This window comes from Podarcis vaucheri (genome assembly GCF_965113315.1).
Source record: "Podarcis vaucheri genome assembly, chromosome: 5".
Lineage (NCBI taxonomy): Eukaryota > Metazoa > Chordata > Lepidosauria > Squamata > Lacertidae > Podarcis > Podarcis vaucheri.
The window spans coordinates 30513097-30534055 of NC_138763.1; the positions used below are offsets into that span (position 1 = coordinate 30513097).

The following is a 20959-nucleotide window of genomic DNA, read 5'->3' on the forward strand; positions in this document are numbered from 1 at the left end:
CTGCTCCCGGCGATGCAGCGTGGTTTAGGTGATGAGACCCATGTGCTGTAAGAGAGCTCAGGCCCTTATATAAGTGTGGGGGATTTGGCTCATACGTGATGCTCAGCTTCAGTTTGCTGCGGAATTTGCAGATAGGTTTTTTTGATACACTGGCGGCTGCGGGCGGCGAAGACCTAGATATTCAGGGTTAAGAGCGGGGAAGGGAGCTTAATACAGTATCCTGCTAAGGTTTTGTTGTTTTGTAGATCCGCCCCACTTGCTTTCAAAGTAATATATCTTGTGCCCTCCATCTTTCCCAACGTCAGGGTCTTTTCCAGGGAGTCTTCTCTTCTCATGAGGTGGCCAAAGTATTGGAGCCTCAGCTTCAGGATCTGTCCTTCCAGTGAGCACTCAGGGCTGATTTCCTTAAGAATGGATAGGTTTGATCTTCTTGCAGTCCATGGGACTCTCAAGAGTCTCCTCCAGCACCATAATTCAAAAGCATCAATTCTTCAGCGATCAGCCTTCTTTATGGTCCGGCTCTCACTTCCATACATCACTACTGGGAAAACCGTAGGTTTAACTATACGGACCTTTGTTGGCAAGGTGATGTCTCTGCTTTTTAAGATGCTGTCTAGGTTTGTCATTGCTTTTCTCCCAAGAAGCAGTATATGTATATGTATATACATGCGTTGCACGTTCGCATGCTCAGGGCGCTTCACGCACATTAGAATCCTACGATAAAAGGTATATCAATTTTTATTATTTTCCGATATTGGAGTTAGGGCTGTGAGATTCGAATCAGTGCTTTCAAGCCGGTACACCCATACTTGGGAGGAAGCTCCACTGACCACCGCGAGAACAGGATACTGGACTAGATGAGCCACTGCACTAGCCTGATCTTATAAACTTAGTGGGACTTACTTCTGAGTAGACTAGCCTAGGATGTTGCTTTTAACCATTATGCTCAGCGAGTGGGATTTATTGCCTTGCTCTATAGTTCAACCCAACCCCCAGAAGTATGATCTCAGGAGATATTTCCTTTTAACTTCCACAAGCATAGGCACACTTCAACTAACTGTAAAATGAATTGCAGTCTTGTGTCTACTCCCACTGAATTTAATGGGGCTTAGTTACATGTACGCTTGCATTGTGGTTACTGAATTACAGTACATGTATTCCGTTTGGAAATTTATCTGCTTGTTTGTTTATAGGTTCTTTTTCAAAACATAATTCTCATGGATTATGTTATTCTCTTCCCTCTTACTTTCCTGTCAATCATTCATTTTGCTTCCACACAGAATAAGTAAAAAATAAGAGGGGGGCATCTCATTGTCTTTAGAGATTTTCTTGTACTCAGGTCTTGTTCTGAGTGAGGCACTTATAATCAAACCCTTAAAAATAAAAGGCTGGCACCTGCAATTTCCAACGCCACCAGTACAGCCCATTTTGCAGGCAAAGAGGTTTATGACTGCTGCAGTGCTGTCCATTATTATTAGTACAGGTTAGGTGAGGCAGAGGCCGGTTTGGATTTCCAGCCAAAAGTTTTCCAAATAAACTACTCAGATTGCAAAAAAGTCATGTTCTTTATATTGCCCCCTGCCAGCCCAAATCCAGCACTCAAATGTACACAAAAATGTTGTGCTCTATTAACTTGCATGCAGCCAACCTGCACTTTTAAATGTTTACAAGTACCACAAAATCAAAATTGTCCAAGGCTGCAGCCCTATGTACACTTGCTAGAGAGTAAGCACCCTTTAACTTAGTGAGACTGCTGAGTAACATGCATAAGACTAGGCTGGTAGTTAAAAAACTTAAGGGATAGCCAAACCATAACCGTTGGTAATCTGTAAAAAAACTCCCTCCTTTGACAATTCCACTGATGCTGCTGAGTTGGGCTACAATTCTTACCATACATGAATCCCATAGGATTTACTTCTGAGTTGTTAGGCACTGTTTGTTAACTAGCTGATGAATCAGTGTGTTTCAGATATGTTGTTGCATACACCAGATAGTGAGAGTCAAGTACATTAGCCAAAGCTGTTTAAAAGAACCTGTTAGTCTTTCCCTGTGATTGAGCTTCCTAAAGTTCTTTTATCAACATAGGGCAGCTATTACAGGTGCTTCCAGTGATCTAAGATGCTAACTTTCCATAGCTGCCATGTGATGCAAAACTCCATATAAAAACATGCATTGAACACACAAAGGTTCTTTATTGGATACTAGCAGCCTTATACCTGATGCTGCTCAGGAATTCCAAGAAACAAAAAAAATTGATGCAGTTTTGAAGTCAGTCATTAAAATCAGTGCAGCTTGGAAAGGGTTAAGGGTTAATATTGATTCAAAATGGTGCCCAATTATATCTAAACATAAACAAAATCCTGATTCTGGATCTCAGGAATCATAATGCAAAATTTGGTTATGGTAACTGAAGAGGTGTCCAAATGCACATCAAACAGACAACCCCCTTTCCAAAATAAACAGTAGATGCTGTACATTTTTTTATTTATTGGAAGGATGGGAAACCTATAAACATGCAATGGTCTACTTGTTTTAGGGTTGCTTATTAGCCTGCCCTGGGATCAACTTTGGAGGTTTTCTGTAGGTGTTCAACAAATGAGATACAGCAGATGGGAATTGGGGAAAGAGCCCTCTCAGTGATTGTGCCTCATCTGTGAAATGGGAGCATCCAGGGAGGTTTCTTTTGACATCAAGCACAGGCTTCCTATGTTATCCCCCATCCCCCCATCCTTTAAGAACTTTAAACTCTTAGCAAATTAGTTTGTATGCTGTTTTTACTTTGTATCTGCTATGTTCTCATCTTTTATTGCATATAAGCTTTCCTTCTAAATTTTAGTTGTAGCTGCATAACAATCTATTCTCTATGAAACATGTATTAAGCCAATAGTTAACATTCAGGTAGATATTGGGGGGCCAGGAATTTATGTCCTTTCCCATGCATCTAATAAAAAGTCACTTTAAAAGAAGTTTGTGTTTGATTGATTTGTGCTATTGATAAGAGGCCAGAAAGAAGAATATAATTCAAAAATCTGTCCCACAAGATATTTTATTTACTACCAGAACATTTGCATTGACACATCCAATTGCTTGCAGTTACAGAGCATATGAAGTGTTCTTGCTCCACCATATAATGTAATTATCTGTGATGCTGTAATGATTCTGGGGTTGGCTTAAGCACTTAATTTCCAGCACAGCAAGCTTTGGCATCAGAATGATTTTGCAGCATTGTTATCACTAAAAGTCCACCATTAAAAGACAGACACCAGAGTAATTAAAATATAACTTAAATAAAAATGTTTACTTGCAAAAATACCCATTAGTAATGAGGGGGAAATGGCACACTTGTAGATCTCTAAATCCTTTATTTAGAATTATACATTTACACAAGTATGTAGATTAATGAGATAAGATTATTATTGTTAAATATTGCAGTGCTGATACTTGTGCAAAAGCATTGAGCAACCTTAATGTTAACGTTAATATTTTCCGTAATTCTTTCAAGTGCAATGTTATAAATACAAAACATTCAGAACTACACTTTTATACAAAAAACGTACATAAATTATAATAATATATAAAGACCCTGATCCAATTCCAGCTGTGCTTTGTTGCACACTAACGCAACTAGTGGCCCTAAGCTGGGATTGCCTGTGCAGCCCCCATCATCAAGTTCAACAGGAATTGGATGTACCTTGTCATGAGTTTTTAGATCCAGATGGACATCTGCATTAGCTGTGCATGGAAGTCTCCTTTGCTGGATCAGAATGACGTACCTAAATTTGCACTCCTATACTCACTTTGTTGTTGTTGTTTAGTCGTTTAGTCGTGTCCGACTCTTCGTGACCCCATGGACCAGAGCACGCCAGGCACTTCTGTCCTCCACTGCCTCCCGCAGTTTGATCAAACTCATGCTAGTAGCTTCAAGAACACCACTTTACCTTGGAACAAATCCCATTGAAGTCAATGAGGCTTTCATCTGAATAGACACATATAAGATTGCTCTGAAAGCTCATTGAATACAGTGTGACTTACTTCTGAGTAAATGCATAGGGTTGCAGAGTCGGTTTACTTAAACCACAGGTTCTATATAAACATCTCCCCAGACAGTACCACTTGAATTTGCTGAAAAGCTATTACCTTTAGCTGCTTGGGTTTCACTGGATGGACTCTGATTAAATTTGGCTGATGTTTTCAACCACCATTTATGTCCACAAAAGTTATTATTATTAGATTTATTATCCACCCTTCACCATAAGGCCCCACGGTGGGTCACAACAATGTACCGTAAAATACAAACAATAAAACAGTTTATAACAAATTAAATGTGCAGATACTACCTGATACCTTATAATAGAGAAAAAAAGGAGAGGTTTTGCATTTATTGCAGTGGCTAAAGTACCATACAAAATATTCTTATGGGAGATCCCATTTAAATTTGGTGCACATTTCTGACATCATACTTCAGCCTCATTCTGAATAAGCCTATTCAGCCTCAAAATAAAAATAAAAATTACAAGCACAGTTTCAACACATAGTACAATACTGTATACTAATCATTTGTGCTACATATACAGGCTGAATGAAAACCAATTTTCTTCCATTTCAGTTTCTGGTTGATTATTCTTGTTAAGGGTTATCAGGAGAGTGACCATTTATAGTTTGTCAGTTCTGCCTCAGTAGCCTCAGGCTGGAGCCGTATTAGGTTAGTCATACCTTAGTCCCAAAGGGATTTAAGGTACTCATGCTTCCCTTTTATTTCATTGGGATTAAAGCATAGCTAGCTTATCTGGAACCAATCCAAAGGCAGCATAAATCACGTAAGATTTGCGTTTTTTAGGACTCGTTTAGTAAGGCTGGCCAAACTTCTAACTGAAGTTAGTAGGATCCATTAAATAGGCAAATGTATCGCGGATGTATTAAGAGGGCAACTAACCTACAAATTCATCTTGTAAATTTCTATTGCACTGCTATGAATATGTTAAAATTCTCTTTCTTTGCCAAAGGAAGGGCGACTGGAGAATTATAATTCATTTGATGAACTCTCGAAAGTTTCATGCAGCCCCCTCCCACTTAATTGCTTGTTGCGCCAGAGTTTCAACTTAAATAATATCTGCTTTGGCAACACTTATGTAAACCAACAGTACCCTGATTGCTCCATTTTGCAGGTAGAAAAGCACAAGAATGGCAGCTTGAGCTGTCTTTTTCTAGATTAAAAAGACCAGTGATGCTCTAGTTCAGATTTATACGGACCCAGGAGTTGGCAGAGTTCAGAAGGTGACAACCTTTTAGTTCTGCCAACACAAACAATTTACTCCAAGAAAGTGCTTTGCATTTTACTAAAAACAAAAGCTAAAATATTGCACTATTTCAAATTCCATTATAGTACAGCATTGGTATCTTCAAGTTTACTGTGCAAATACAGTTTGGCTTTAGTTAAGGCACCTGTGAAACTGTAGAGGAAAAGAACACACGCCACCTAGTGTTGGAAACAGAAAGTGGAGGGAAGGCATAGTATCTGATCCCAGCATATCACATTCATGTGCATTTTGGATAGTTTCACTCTGTGAGTGGAATTCAGCGTCATATTAAAGGCAATTGTTCTGTAAGCACAAATATTTCTGCCTGCTAGGTGGAATGATCATCTCTCTCCTCCCCTGCGACCCATTCCAGGGGTTCTCCTGACCCGAGCAGATGCTTGCATGGGAAGATACATAGAATTGTAGAGCTGGAAGGGAGGCTGATGATCATCTAGTCGAACCCCCTGCAATGCAGGAACATGCAGCTGTCCCATACGGGGATCGAACCTGCAACCTTGGCATTATCAGCACCACACTCTAACCAACTGAGCTATCCAAGGAAGAAGAGAGTGGGGAAGTCCCATTGCCCTAGCAGGACTTGTTGCACTGGCTCCCACCAGCACAACAACTCACTTGAGTCCGGCCTTGTGTTATACTGTAACTGCTGGAATAAACTAACACAGAGAATGATGCCTGGGCCACTTGTGCTTTATTATCAGCTAGCTACCTTCAGTAAGAGTGCTGCTGTATGCTGGTTCACCCTAGAGAGCAGGGTCACATATCTGGTCAGGCAGGGGGCTACTTTTCTCTTTGTAAAGGGGAGAGGAGATTGAAAAGATTCCAACAGTTACACTAAAACAGCAGAGAGTGCAACTGTATCCGACATACAAATGAGTGGCATGCTTGGTCCAGAGGTTACCTTTCCCCTTCACTTTGCTTCCACTACTTTGTGGAGTGCATTCTCATCTCTGCAGCTTTTAAAACACCATATTACAAGTTCACAAAACCTTTTTGGTTTATTTTAGTTTGGCGACACAAAACTGGAGCTTCGTTCTCTAATGACAGTTCTGTTTAGCTGGGTCTCCTCATGCAGACTTGGCAGCGACTTATGATTTTTTCCATTTCTCCAGCTTTCAGAGTCTGCGACAATGGTTTCCTTAAAAAGAAAAAAAACCATGCACATTCTATAGGGAAGGAAACTCTCCGTGTTAAAAAAGAACAACAGGCTGGTAAACACAGTGATTCCACAAAAGTATGAGTCATTGGCTGCATTCCTACATAACACTAAACTGTGGTTTAGTGCTACATGCAAAAGCTAAAACAAACCTGAGCAAATCCCTTGGCTTATGTACTCTGCTGCCCCTTCTCCTTCCGCATTTGGTCTCACTTTCAGAAAATCCCAGTTTGCTATGCCATATTAACCAGAGAAGAGGTTTAAAACAAAGGTTTTAAACTACAACAGCCTGGTTCACACATCATGCTATACCACTGTTTGGCTTAGTGTGGTGTGTGAATCATTCCATGGTTCATATGATATAACAAGCCAAGATTCACTGAAAGTGAAACTTAACACAACCAAAGTCTCCTGACTACACAGGAGGTAGAACAAGAGGGAATAAACAAGCTCAAGGCTTTGCTTGGGCTTATTCCACCTCATGTATGTTGCACTAAGTGGCTTAAACCACAGCCATTAATAACAAACTGATCATAGCAGTGTCTACTTAAATGGGACCCACAATGGCAGGCAGCTAGCAAAGGACAAATGTTTATGTGCTTGTACATGTTAGCAGTGCATGAAAATGTTTAAATGTACGTATGAAAATGTCTCTGCATAAAAAACAGGCTGCTAAACACAGTGGTTCCACAAAAGTATGAGTCATTGGCTGCATTCCTACATAATGCTAAACTGGTTTAGTGCTACATGCAGAAGCTGGAACCAGTAGCAGGAGGAATAGGAATAGGTGATTATAGTGAAGAAAAACACGGTTCAATCTGCATCTATGAAACTCAGGATTATAGTAATCAGTATTATCTCAAAATGCAAGGTTATAAACAATTAAATTGCCATGCCACAAAAAGGTACTGCACACTACATATTAAAGAGGTACAGAGGCAGCCAAATTAATGGCACACTCCTGTAAATTGTGGTAGTGGTTACATGGCAGCGGCTCACAGGATCCTACATAGTAATCCTAACAAAGGCTTATGGAGATGGCTGCTCTCCTTATCCTAGTGCTGCTTTGGTACTGATGCCACTTTTGCTCCTGTGCCGGTGCCAGCACCCCAACACATACAATTAGAATAATAGATTCTATACAAATAGATTCTATACAAATATGCAGCTATTGACAGGGTGGAACAGCTTAAGAGGTATGGGCTTTGCAGGAGGCATTCCATTGTAGTCAACATAAGGTAAAGGTAAAGGGACCCTTGACTATTAGGTCCAGTCATGACCGACTCTGGGGTTGTGGCACTCATCTTGCTTTATTGGCCGAGGGAGCCAGCATACAGCTTCCGGGTCATGTGGCCAGCATGACTAAGCCACTTCTGGCGAACCAGAGCAGCGCATGGAAACGCCGTTTACCTTCCCGCTGGAGTAGTACCTATTTGTCTACTTGCACTTTGACATGCTTTTGAACTGCTAGGTTGGCAGGAGCTGGGACCGAGCAACGGGACCCTACCCCGTCGCGGGGATTCAAACTGCCGACCTTCTGATCAGCAAGCTCTGTGGTTTAACCCACAGCACCACCCGCGTCCCTGTAGTCAACATAGTGCTATCCAAATAGTTTGGCTAGTGCAAATATTTTTCCTTGCACAACAGAATGATCTCCCCCTCTCCTCTCCCCAATGTGCTGCCTAAATCCAGGGTACACACCAGGGGAAGGAGAGGGGGTGACCCAACCCCTTGTGCTGGTAGTTAACCTTGTCCTAGCATGGTAATGTATTTGAATACTGCCCTCCGTCTTCAGTACTGATACGAGTGCAGCAGTTGCTGCTTTCATTGAGCTTTTTTTGTTGGTACTGCTGCATTAGCTGTTCTGTTGTGGTGGCTCATTCACAAAGGAAGGTTAGTTAGTATACCTGAACATTCTTCTTGGGTTTATTGAAGCCAGCCAGAAGCTGTAGGAGTTTGAGTAATAATTGCATGTCCCTCGGCCATGGCATTCAATAAATGGAATGGCGTGAAATTTTTCCAAGCATGATCCTGGAGACGCCAGCGCTTGTCCAGAAGCTTCTGAGCCTGCACCTGTGTACTGTGAGCATACATGTCTTCCATGAAAACCTGATCACTGGCAAATTTTTGACGATATGAAATCCACAGCTTAAAACTGAGGCACTAGGTGTATCCCAAAATGCAGGAACCAGAGTTGCCCATAACAGGTTTTATATAGCAGTTTCTAATTTTTGCCAGAATCATGGTAATACCTTTTACTGGCTACTATTAGGAACTGTTCCCCCACCCCTTCCTACCATATTACTACTTCCAAAGTGCAGTGAGATCCCCCCCGCTTTTTTCTTTCTTACCATGACAAAAGAATACCCTTTCCAAACAGACTGCCAGCCTTGAGGACATGGTGGAACTAAAGTGGTTTGGCTGTGAACTGCTATCATCACTGCAGGGCCTTCGCAGACAGTGCATCTACAACATGGCACACAAAGTCATTAGGCGGGAAATAGGCAAGGGCTCGTTTAGGATGTAATTGTAATTGCCTTCAGTTATGTTGCTATGTAGCCAAATCTAACTAACAATGACATCATTGCTATTAGGAAGAAACTCTACTGTCCCCAAAAAACAAAATGGTACTAAAGAGCATGGCTGCAAAGGGTCACCCTCTAGAGTACTGCCACTTGAATGCCACTGCTGCTGGTGGTGGGGTGTGAAGCGTAGGTGGGTTCCCACAAGGCAAGACATAGTGATAATAGCAAGAACCTTTACTGAACTACAGAACTGAACAATAGGGGCAAAGCAACTGCTTATATACATTTCTGGAGGCCTGGGCCACTCCCACTCCCAACGTGATTGGCTGTCTAAACTTCCAAGCTGCAAATCATAAGACAAAATTTAAGAGCCAATGGCAGAGGCCAAAATCCTGAAATGTTCTGTGATTGGATATCATGTATCGAATCAGAACACAGGGGCTCAGAATCCTTAGTCCAGACTCAAGATCAGGCAACACACACCACTGAATACATAACAGCGTGGCATCTTGGAAAATGGGCACCTGGTTGGCAATGAACAGGTGCCTGGTGGGGTGACAATTTTCTGCCCTCCATGCCCCCACCGCCTTAGCAAGTTGTGTTAATTTGCACAATGATTGGGCTGGCCCTGACCTTCTCCACAAATCTGTACTAGAAACAGCTGACAAATCATAATCTACGACACATTTATCCAAAACAAATGAGCAAACAAATCCATGTGAAAACACAAACAGAAAAGGAACACAACTACTACCTGCTAATATAAGGCTCCAAAGCTTTCCCAGAAATTGGTGCCATATCTAATGGCATTGGCTCTGCCGTTGACAACCAGTATGAATAGTCATTGCGAGAAGCAAATCTGCAAACGTTACTGGGATTACATAATAAAAAAGGCATGGTGGTAAATCTCTGAAGGCAGCTACCGGCTGAACCTAGAAGATTCAGAAGAGAAGCTATGATGAGCTTCTTTGTATAGATCTGTTGCAAAATCCGATTTATAGTACAGTAATAAGCAACTGAGATGCTGTAATAGGGGCAACTTCAGAATAACTAGGGGTGGCAAAGTCCCTTTATTAATGCAGAAAGGTTTTAATCCATGCTATTAAGCACCTAAATATAGTGTGACTGGAAGATAAGGGAGTGGGAAATATTTTGGAGATTAGTCACTACCGTTGGAATCATCCCTCCACTCTAACAAAGGAAATGAAATTGCATGAGATAAAACTTAAAAAGTCGGAAACGATGAGAAGTCAATGTTGCAGCACTTCTGTAACATTTCTGCAACAGCTGTAATAAAGGAGCATACAATATCATGTAAAGAAATGCAGATAGGAACTGAAGTGGCTAAAGGAAAATGTAGTGTCTCTGCTACGCTATTATTTTCCAGGAGTTCTCATCAAGAGAAATAACTATAGGAGGCTACTTTTTCAGGTCTGTTCAAATAACCACAATCTGCTCCAGGCTGAGTAGCATTAAAAAAATACTTTTCCTTACATAATTATGTAATCTAAGCCAGGCACTGAGATTTTTTTATTCTGTGTAACAACAGAGTTGGTATGGTTGTCCTGCTGAATAAAAATGTCCCCTTTAAAAGAAATCAACTGAAGCATATATTTATAAAAGTACCAAGATCTTGCCCATGTGCTTGCTCGTTCCCTTGTACAAATAGGAGAGAATAACCACTATAGATTTGAGATGTCCCAGATGGACATGATGGAATCTCTGTTGACTGGCTGTGCCGGGAAAAGATGAAGCCCCTTTTGACTGGGCCAGTTAAGCAACTTCCTGGGAATCCAGGGAGTCCCTTACTACCAGGAAACCCAAGCATTCCAGGCAAACCTAAAATAAAAAATAAATAGGTGAGACAAACAAACAAACCAGATGTATTTGTGTTTTCATATCTGAGAGAGCATGCATGTCAGGGTAGGATATGTCATTTTGGCTCCATGTGCCAGATCTTTATCAGGATCAGCCTCAAGGGGCAAATTTGATTGGTGCGGGACTGCCCTCCTCCATTCAAAATCACCTGTGTGGTTTGGCAAGCCTTATCAGGAGGGAGGATGCCTCAAATGGTGCTTTGCAGCCATTTTGCTCTGGGTCTCTTTAAGCAGGTGGATGGCAGCCGTGGCAGTGGGGGAGGGATTCCCCCATCTCTCCCCCCCCCATCACTAGGCAAAGGGCAAAGGACTCTAATTTTTCTTAGAATCATAGAATCATAGAGTTGGAAGAGACCACAAGGGCCATCGAGTCCAACCCCCTGCCAAGCAGGAAACACCATCAGAGCACTCCTGACATATGGTTGTCAAGCCTCTGCTTAAAGACCTCCAAAGTAGGAGACTCCACCACACTCCTTGGCAGCAAATTCCACTGTCGAACAGCTCTTACTGTCAGGAAGTTCTTCCTAATGTTTAGGTGGAATCTTCTTTCTTGTAGTTTGGATCCATTGCTCCGTGTCCGCTTCTCCGGAGCAGCAGAAAACAACCTTTCTCCCTCCTCTATGTGACATCCTTTAATATATTTGAACATGGCTATCATATCACCCCTTAACCTCCTCTTCTCCAGGCTAAACATGCCCAGCTCCCTTAGCCGTTCCTCATAAGGCATCGTTTCCAGGCCTTTGACCATTTTGGTTGCCCTCCTCTGGACACGTTCCAGTTTGTCAGTGTCCTTCTTGAATTGTGGTGCCCAGAACTGGACACAGTACTCCAGGTGTGGTCTGACCAGAGCAGAATACAGTGGCACTATTACTTCCCTTGATCTAGATGCTATACTCCTATTGATGCAGCCCAGAATTGCATTGGCTTTTTTAGCTGCCGCGTCACACTGTTGGCTCATGTCAAGTTTGTGGTCAACCAAGACTCCTAGATCCTTTTCACATGTACTGCTCTCAAGCCAGGTGTCACCCATCTTGTATTTGTGCCTCTCATTTTTTTTGCCCAAGTGCAATACTCTACATTTCTCCCTGTTAAAATTCATCTTGTTTGTTTTGGCCCAGTTCTCTAATCTGTCAAGGTCGTTTTGAAGTGTGATCCTGTCCTCTGGGGTGTTAGCCACCCCTCCCAGTTTGGTGTCATCTGCAAATTTGATCAGGATGCCCTTGAGTCCATCATCCAAGTCGTTGATAAAGATGTTGAATAAGACCGGGCCCAAGACAGAACCCTGTGGCACCCCACTAGTCACTCTTCTCCAGGATGAAGAGGAACCATTGATGAGCACCCTTTGGGTTCGGTCAGCCAGCCAGTTACAAATCCACTGAGTGGTAGCATAGTCAAGACCGCATTTTACCAGCTTCTTTACAAGAATATCATGGGGCACCTTGTCAAATGCCTTGCTGAAATCAAGGTAGGCTACATCCACTGCGTTCCCTTCATCTACCAGGCTTGTAATTCTGTCAAAAAACGAGATCAGGTTAGTCTGACATGACTTATTTTTCAGAAATCCATGCTGACTATTGGTGATCACAGCATTCCTTTCTAGGTGCTCACAGACTGTTTGCTTAATGATCTGCTCCAGAATCTTCCCTGCTATTGATGTCAGACTGACTGGGCAGTAATTATTTGGGTCCTCTCTTTTCCCCTTTTTGAAAATAGGGACAACATTTGCCCTCCTCCAGTCTGCCGGGACTTCGCCTGTTCTCCAGGAATTCTCAAAGATGACTGCCAGTGGTTCTGAGATCACATCTGCCAGTTCTTTTAATACTCTTGGATGCAGTTCATCTGGCCCTGGAGACTTGAATACATCTAAACTAGCCAAATATTCTTGTACTATCTCCTTAGTTATTCTGGGCTGTGTTTCCTTTGCTGAATCATTTGCTCCAAATTCTTCAGGTCGGGCATTGTTTTCTTTATCGGAGAAGACTGAGGCAAAGAAGGCATTGAGTAGTTCAGCCCTTTCTGTGTCCCCTGTTTGCATTTCACCATCTTCTCCTCTGAGTGACCCCATTGTTTCTTTGTTCTTCCTTTTGCTACGAACATACCCATAAAAGCCTTTTCTGTTGCTTTTAACCTCTCTAGCAAGCCTGAGTTCATTCTGTGCTTTAGCTTTTCTGACTTTGTGTCTACACGTGCTGGCTATTTGTTTGAATTCCTCTTTGGTGGTTTCCCCCCTTTTCTATTTTTTGTACACATCCTTTTTTAATCTTAATTCAGTTAAAAGTTCTTTAGATAGCCACCCTGGCTTCTTTAGGCACCTTCCATGTTTCCGTCTCATTGGTATTGCCTGACGTTGTGCTTTTAGTATCTCCCTCTTAACAAACTCCCAGCCATCATGAACTCCCTTTCCTTTTAGTATTGTTGTCCATGGGATCTCACCCAGCACTTCCCTAAGTTTTATGAAGTCGACTTTCTTAAAGTCAAGAAATTGAGTCCTAGTATGCTTGGCTGCTCCTTTCCGCTGTATAGTAAACTTCAGAAGAGCATGATCACTCGCGCCTAATGATCCTTCCACTTCTACCCCACTAACCAGGTCATCAACATTGGTTAGGACCAGATCTAAAATGGCTGTTCCTCTTGTTGCTTCTCCCACTTTCTGGACAATGAAGGTGTCTGCAAGGCCAGTGAGGAATCTGTTTGACCTTATGCTCTTGGCTGAGTTTGACGTCCAACAAATATCCGGGTAATTGAAGTCCCCCATTACTACCATCTCCCTTCCTTTTGCATGCTTGGCCATCTGTTCCAGGAAGGCATCATCTATGTCCTCCGTTTGGCTTGGGGATCTATAGTAAACTCCCACAATGAGGTCTCTGTTATTCTTCTCTCCCTTAATTTTGACCCAAATGCTCTCACTTTGGCTTTGAGGATCTAAATCTTGGATCTCTTCACAGGTATACACATCCCTGACATATAACGCCACTCCTCCTCCTTTCTTGTCTGGTCTGTTTCTCTGAAATAGATTGTATCCCCCCATTATTACATTCCAATCATGGGACTTATCCCACCAGGTTTCAGTGATGCCTATTATGTCATATTTAGTTTGCTGTACCAAGAGCTCAAGCTCATCTTGTTTATTTCCCATGCTTTGCGCATTAGTGTACAGACATTGAAGTCCATTAATCATTCCCCCGTGTCTCTTATTTAAGGATTTTTTCCTCCCACCACTAGGTCCGCGTGCTGTTTGCTCCATTTGGTCTATGACATTTGGATGATCATCTTCATTAATTGATAGACTCCTACCTTCAGGAGCACTGTCTCCCTCCCCCACATTAGTCAATTTAAAGCCCTCCTGATGAGGTTTCTGAGATTTTTGGCAAAAACATTTCTCCCAACCGTTGTGAGATGCAGCCCATCACTTGCCAGAAGTCCATCTTCAAGAAACTGCAGTCCGTGATCTAAGAATCCAAACCGTTCCTGTTTACACCATTTGCGAAGCCAGCTGTTCACTTCCACTATTTTCCCCTCTCTCCCTGGGCCACGTCGTTCAACTGGGAGGACAGATGAGATGACAATTTGTGCATTTAGTTGCTTCAATTTCCTGCCGAGAGCCTCGTAGTCTCTTTTGATCTTCTGGAGGCTATTGCTTGCAGTGTCATTGGTTCCCACATGAACCAAGAGGAAGGGGTATTTGTCAGTGGGTTTTATGATTCCTTGCAGTCGTTCAGTTACATCTTGGATCTTAGCCCCGGGGAGACAGCACACTTCCCGAGACATCTTGTCAGGCCCACAGATCACTGCTTCTGTTCCCCTCAGTAGGGAATCCCCTATCACCACTACACGCCTCCTCTTGGGTTTGGTTGGGGTTCTTCCGTGAGCTGTCCGTTCCAAGGTCGCCTGCACATTCCCTGAGGACTGACTTTGCTGCTCGTCTTCATATACCTGATCGACTGTAATGAGGGAGAGATCCTCAAATGGAGTCTGCTCTTTGTCTTCCATGCTAGGGGAGAGGACCTCAAAGCGATTGTGTATTTCTAAGCAATCAGAGTGAACCCTGGGCCTCCTACTTCTTTGAGTCACGTTTCTCCATATATCTGGCTCCTGTGTTGGTGAACTAGACTCCTTCTCAGGGGAGTCCCCTGTCTCCTCCTTGGTGGAGACGGTGTGCTCTGTTGCTTCCAAGAAGAGCTCCAGCTCTCTAATTCTTTGGAGCGTAGCTACACGTTCCTCCAGTTGCTGGACTTTGTCTTTTAAGAGGGCAATCAACATGCAATTGCTGCAGGTAAAGCTGCCTGCAACCTTTGGCAAGATGGCAAACATTGCGCAGGAATCGCAGGCGACTGCAGCTGTTCCCTCCCCTTCCATCTTGAGATCGTGTCGTTGGGGTTGGCTACAGAGGTCCTCCATCATAAAAAGCTTGAAGACAGGACAAATAACTTCCCCCCCACAAAAAAAAACACCTAGATCTCCCCCAACAAACGTTTGAGACTAGCTCCCCTAAATCTAAAAGATGGATCTAACAGATGGACAAATAACTTCCCCCACACAAAAAAAAACACACCTAGATCTCCCCCAACAAACGTTTGAGACTAGCTCCCCTAAATCTAAAAGATGGATCTAACAGATGGACTGTTTGCTTAATGATCTGCTCCAGAATCTTCCCTGGTATTGATGTCAGACTGACTGGGCGGTAATTATTTGGGTCCTCTCTTTTCCCCTTTTTGAAAATAGGGACAACATTTGCCCTCCTCCAGTCTACCGGGACTTCGCCTGTTCTCCAGGAATTCTCAAAGATGACTGCCAGTGGTTCTGAGATCACATCTGCCAGTTCTTTTAATACTCTTGGATGCAGTTCATCTGGCCCTGGAGACTTGAATACATCTAAACTAGCCAAATATTCTTGTACTATCTCCTTAGTTATTCTGGGCTGTGTTTCCTTTGCTGAATCATTTGCTCCAAATTCTTCAGGTCGGGCATTGTTTTCTTTATCGGAGAAGACTGAGGCAAAGAAGGCATTGAGTAGTTCAGACCTTTCTGTGTCCCCTGTTTGCATTTCACCATCTTCTCCTCTGAGTGACCCCACTGTTTCTTTGTTCTTCCTTTTGCTACAAACATGCCCATAAAAGCCTTTTTTGTTGCTTTTAACCTCTCTAGCAAGCCTGAGTTCATTCTGTGCTTTAGCTTTTCTGACTTTGTGTCTACACGTGCTGGCTATTTGTTTGAATTCCTCTTTGGTGGTTTCCCCCCTTTTCCATTTTTTGTACACATCTTCATCAACTGATAAGTGGGAATTAAATCCTGTGTGATCCAGGGCAGCACAGCCAATGCGAGATTAAACCCTGCCCTCCCATCCATCACCAGTGATGTCAGCTGATGGATGGGTACACATGGTTTAGGAAAAACGGCATGGAATAGCCAATTGGACCCCATGGAGGCAGAGGTTGGCCCATAGGCTGGGGGATCCCCACCCCTGCTGTATGTGAACACAAATTGCACAATTATCATATCTTGGCCAACCTGACCTTGTGGTATCAACATATTAGACAAAAAAAAGTCACTGTTAGCATACGGTTAGACTTGCCACATCAAAGCAGGAGAAATAAATTTTACAGAGCAACCTGGTTTTTGTTTTGTGGTGATAGTCTGTAATACAACAAACTGAATGTGAAAGGAAACATTTCTGGGAAAGTGTTAATAATCTAAGGACTGTGGCAGTGCCTTTGTATTTTTAAAAAATGACATCTTCCCTGGCACTACAGACCAATGAAGTAGCTGGAGAAAGCTTCCAGTATTCTACAAATCCTAGACAAACTAAAGAGGGGCAGAGCAATCCTAATGAGGAACCATGAGTCATGGGGCGGTGGATTTATCACTACAGCCACAGCCCAATCCTGCTGGCTGGGGAAGAAGGTTGTGGAAGCAGTGTCCCCTCTACCTTGGCCGTCCCTGCTTGAAGTCAAAGGCAGGTGCGCTATCTGGGGGGAGGGGGGGAGGACCAAGGGCTCCCTCAAATTTTTCAAGAAGGGGGTCGGGCCCCCTCAAAATTCAACGGTGGCCAATGCACTGCCTACAAGGGATCTTCAGGTATTGCAGGCCTGTGCACTCAAAACTAACTAATGACACAAATGTAATTATTACAGTGTAGCACTATCTATATCTTATTTACAGTACCTTTCGGGCCTTGAAAACCCTTCTCTCCTTTTGGTCCAGGTGGTCCAGGTATGCCAGGTATTCCAAGACGACCTAGCTGGCCCTTTACACCTGGAGGTCCTGGATTCATATAATAAAGCACATGTTAGCATATAGTAAGGTATCAATGTAGGCACCCTCTGGATTTGTCCTCGGGTTTCAATAACCTCTCTGATTTTGAAGCAAACAAGAAATATTTAGATAGCAGGAATATTTTGCTGTGTAGGTGGTGAGTGACTGTTTACAGTAATGAAAAGCACCTGTTTGTTGCTTTAATATACATTTCAATTTGCAATGCCTTTTTTAAAAAATAAAATAAATAAAAGGTCCTTCCAAGGCTCGTATTATGTTACTCGTATATAACATTCTGGGCTTAACATTTTAATATATTTTAATGTTTCAAAAGCTTTAGTATTTTGTTGTTAGTGCTAGTTTGTTGCTAGTTGCTATTGTTAACTTTTATCATTATTTGTATGCTGGAAGCTGCCTTGAAAGGGTTTGACCTGAAAACAGAGCCTAAGAATGGTTAAATGAATAAATGCAACTGGATTGCAAATTGCTGCAGATCTATGTGCCCCACTGTGTTTATCAATGCCAGGACAGGGGAATCTTTTTCCATCAAGGGTCACATTTCCTTCTGGGCCACATACCAGCAGTGGGTGGAGCCAGAGAAAAACGTGGGCATAAGAACAAATGCCAACTTATACAGTAGGCTAGTCTCTGTTTCTCTGTCTCTCTCTCACCTTTCTCTCTCTATCCAGACAAGCAAAAGGCATGATAAGAGTTAAAGGACCCATTCCAGCCGGGGCAAAAACTTCTATGGTGCCATGTCTTAGGTTATGCAGGACATGTTATCTGTCCCTGATGTTCCTCTCCTCTATTAGATAAAACAGGAGGGAGATATTATGAAACTTGTACCTGGTGGCCCTGGTGGTCCTCTGGGACCTGGATCACCTGGGCTTCCTAGGTTTCCTGGAGGTCCAGCAGGTCCTGGGTTTCCTGGGAAAGAGACAGCAGCCACGGGTGCTCCAGGCGGACCTAGTAAATGAATGGATAAACAAACAATTGGTTATTGTATTAAAAAACAAAGGAGATGAAGTGGGAAGGTAGACCCAGAGAGATGATGAGGATATGCAAATCCTGCCTTCCTCCCAAAGGAACCAAGGGCAGCTTTATAGATACCAGTCAAGTATACTCACCAGGTGGTCCCTTTGACCCTGCAGGTCCTGGTACTCCTATTTGCCCAGGTGGCCCTTGATTACCCATTTCTCCTGAAAAGAAGACCTGACATTATTAGAAATGAGACAGTCTTGTTAAGAGTTGTTATGAATGATGTTCATAATAATAGGTAGTTTTTTTAAAAACAACAACACCTGGAAGCTGTCATGGGGGCCACATAGAAATGTTTGTAGGCCAGATATGGCCTGTAGGCTGCAGGCTAGCCACTCCTGATCTAATCTGCGCAATCTCCCAGCAACTAATATGAAGTATATTAATACTGCAATCCTAATACATGTTGATTCTGAAGCAAGCTGCACTGAGTTCATTGTGACTTATTTTCAGATAACTATGTATAGCAAGGATAGGGCCCTCCATATGTTGCTGGACCACAATCCCATCAGTGCTGACCATTGGCCAGGACTGATGGGAAATGTCTAGCAACATATGGAGGGCCAGAGGTTTCACATTCCTAGTGCATAGAATTGCAGCCTAATATTGATTTTGTATCAAATAAATACAACTTGCAGCATCCAGTTGATGCTCTGGTGCTCACTACTGTACCCTGTTTAATTGTTTCTCCCCTTAACTTGCATTGCAAGGCAAGCTTTTACATTCTGTAGTGCATTTAGTTATAAGTCACTTTGTGTACCTTGGTAGAAACAGAAATACAGAACAGAAAAACAACGACAGCTGTAACCTAGTTAAGAACTGAATTATCACATTCCAAATGCTTCCTGTTGCTTAGCTCAAAGGCTCATTTCCAAAGCAGCTGCACAGCAGGATACTTAAAAAGGAAAACTTTCCCCTTAACTGGCCTATGTCCAAAGGCAAAGAAGAAAAAGAAGGAGGGATTCATCCTACTTAGTCATCGGTGGCAACTAGTTCTTTCTACACTGCATTGTTAGGAAGGCAGGTAGGCGCAAACATTGTCTGCCGTTCAACTGCTGGTTCACACAAGGAAGGGGACTCTGGCAATATCATTCCCCAGAAACAGTTCACCTAAGGAGTGGAACTGCAACAATACTAGGAGGCATGTGAAGGAGGTCAGGCCAGGTCTGCAAGGATGACCCAGTATAACCAATGTGGTGTTCCCCTGGTGGTACACCTGTGCAGCCCCAACCTCACCAACTGCCTCGCTCCTCCTGGTAAGCTGTAGTGAGTGACTTCACTGCTGGGAGGCTATTGTTGCAGTTCTGCTTTGCTGGGTGAGCCGCTCCTGCCATTCTCTGCATCCTTCCCACCCTTCCAGGTCGTGTTTCTCCTCCTCCTTGTTTCTATTGCCTGATCACCTGCCCTCTCTAAATCAGTGTCAGTAGTGAGGAGACGGAGAAACATCCTGCACTTGCCTTGCATTCTCCCCCTGGACAGCTGTGTGAATTGGGAGAGGGCAAATGAGCAGCAGAGTCGCTGCGTAAGGTGGGACCCATTCATAGCTCCTTGCCCAAGGCCTCCCAAAACATGGAACCTGCACTGTAAAATGCTAGCAACAAACCAACCACAACTCCAGAGCTCTGCCACCTTTCTACCCCTTATTCTAAGGAAGAAGCTCTGTGTCCACTGCATGCCAGCCTCTCTTTTGTATAAAATAACAAGGTACTTTACAAAGTTAGTCAAATACCTTTGATGCCTGGGAATCCAGGGAAACCAGGTTCACCTCTAGGACCTTGATAGCCAGGGATGCCTTCAATTCCCTGTAGGACAACAAGATGAGAAAAATAATCTTGTTTCAGTAACTGTACACAAGCTAGACTTGCTTGTTGGTTTTCAGCAGTTTCTGTGAGCAGGGAGAGGATGGAGGCAGAGAAAGGCAAAATGAGACAACAGTCTGGCTGATATTCCCCTAACTGTTGATAAATATCCTGGCATTGATAAAATAAAGCACAATATCTCATTACTGAAATATGAATTTGTTTAAATGCACCAATAGCTGTATGATATAAAAATAATTGAAATCTCCTAGGTGCCTACACACTGATGCTCACATCTCATTTTTCTATTTTGTAGTAATTTTGTTTTGGTTTATTTGCTGAAATGTGTTGCAGCCTACAACCAAAGGTTAAAATAGTGAGTGGATAATTAAATGTAATTATTTCACTTACTGCTGGCCCAGGTAGACCAACGTCACCTCTAGTTCCTGGCGGGCCTGGTAAGCCATCATTTCCTCGAACACCTTTATTTCCTTTAATACTATAGCCAGGGAGTCCAGCAGGTCCTGGAATACCAGGGACACCTGTATCGTTTTAAAAAGGAGATAGTTTTATAATACATACAACAGGAAATTGTTTTTATACCAGGAATTGTGTGGAATTCAGAGAGGCACAACCTACATTATAACTGAAAGTGAGACAGCCTAACTTGTTAAGTATTATCTCACAGTCTCTATTTTACTTGTGTTAGGTATGATAAAATAACAGTTCCTACCTGGTTTTCCATCAGGACCAGGGGGGCCTCTGTTTCCTTTTTGGCCAGCAATTATTGCACCTGGTTTCCCGGGAAGTCCTGGTTGTCCAGGTAAGCCTGGAGGTCCAATTGGTCCCTGGTCTCCCATACTACCTTTAATACCTGGTGGCCCTGGTATACCAGGCACCCCAATGTCTCCTTTGACACCTATGCAGTATTTAAACAACCATTAGGTACAGGTTAGTCAACTTTAATATACTTTTAAAGAGGCATGACACATTTTAG

General features: G+C 42.9%; 1 protein-coding gene across 2 annotated transcripts in view; it reads right to left on the minus strand.

Annotated features, from left to right (window-relative positions):
- Positions 1–3028: 3028 nt before the first annotated feature.
- Positions 3029–20959, minus strand: part of COL4A3 (collagen type IV alpha 3 chain) — a 91370-nt gene continuing 73439 nt past the window's right edge. Inside the window, exons 42-53 of one of the 2 annotated variants that reach the window (XM_082221695.1) lie at positions 20696–20881; positions 20374–20504; positions 19893–19965; positions 18253–18324; positions 17972–18091; positions 17036–17134; positions 10623–10835; positions 9751–9928; positions 8823–8937; positions 8379–8551; positions 3929–6453; positions 3029–3792 (exon numbers count right to left, since the gene is read on the minus strand). In XM_082221695.1, the coding sequence (XP_082077821.1) occupies positions 6369–6453; positions 8379–8551; positions 8823–8937; positions 9751–9928; positions 10623–10835; positions 17036–17134; positions 17972–18091; positions 18253–18324; positions 19893–19965; positions 20374–20504; positions 20696–20881 (1445 nt within the window). In that variant the 3' untranslated portion in view covers positions 3029–3792; positions 3929–6368. Of the gene's footprint in view, positions 3793–3928; positions 6454–8378; positions 8552–8822; positions 8938–9747; positions 9929–10622; positions 10836–17035; positions 17135–17971; positions 18092–18252; positions 18325–19892; positions 19966–20373; positions 20505–20695; positions 20882–20959 lie in introns of those variants that run through there. The other variant, XM_082221696.1, reaches the window with a different exon arrangement.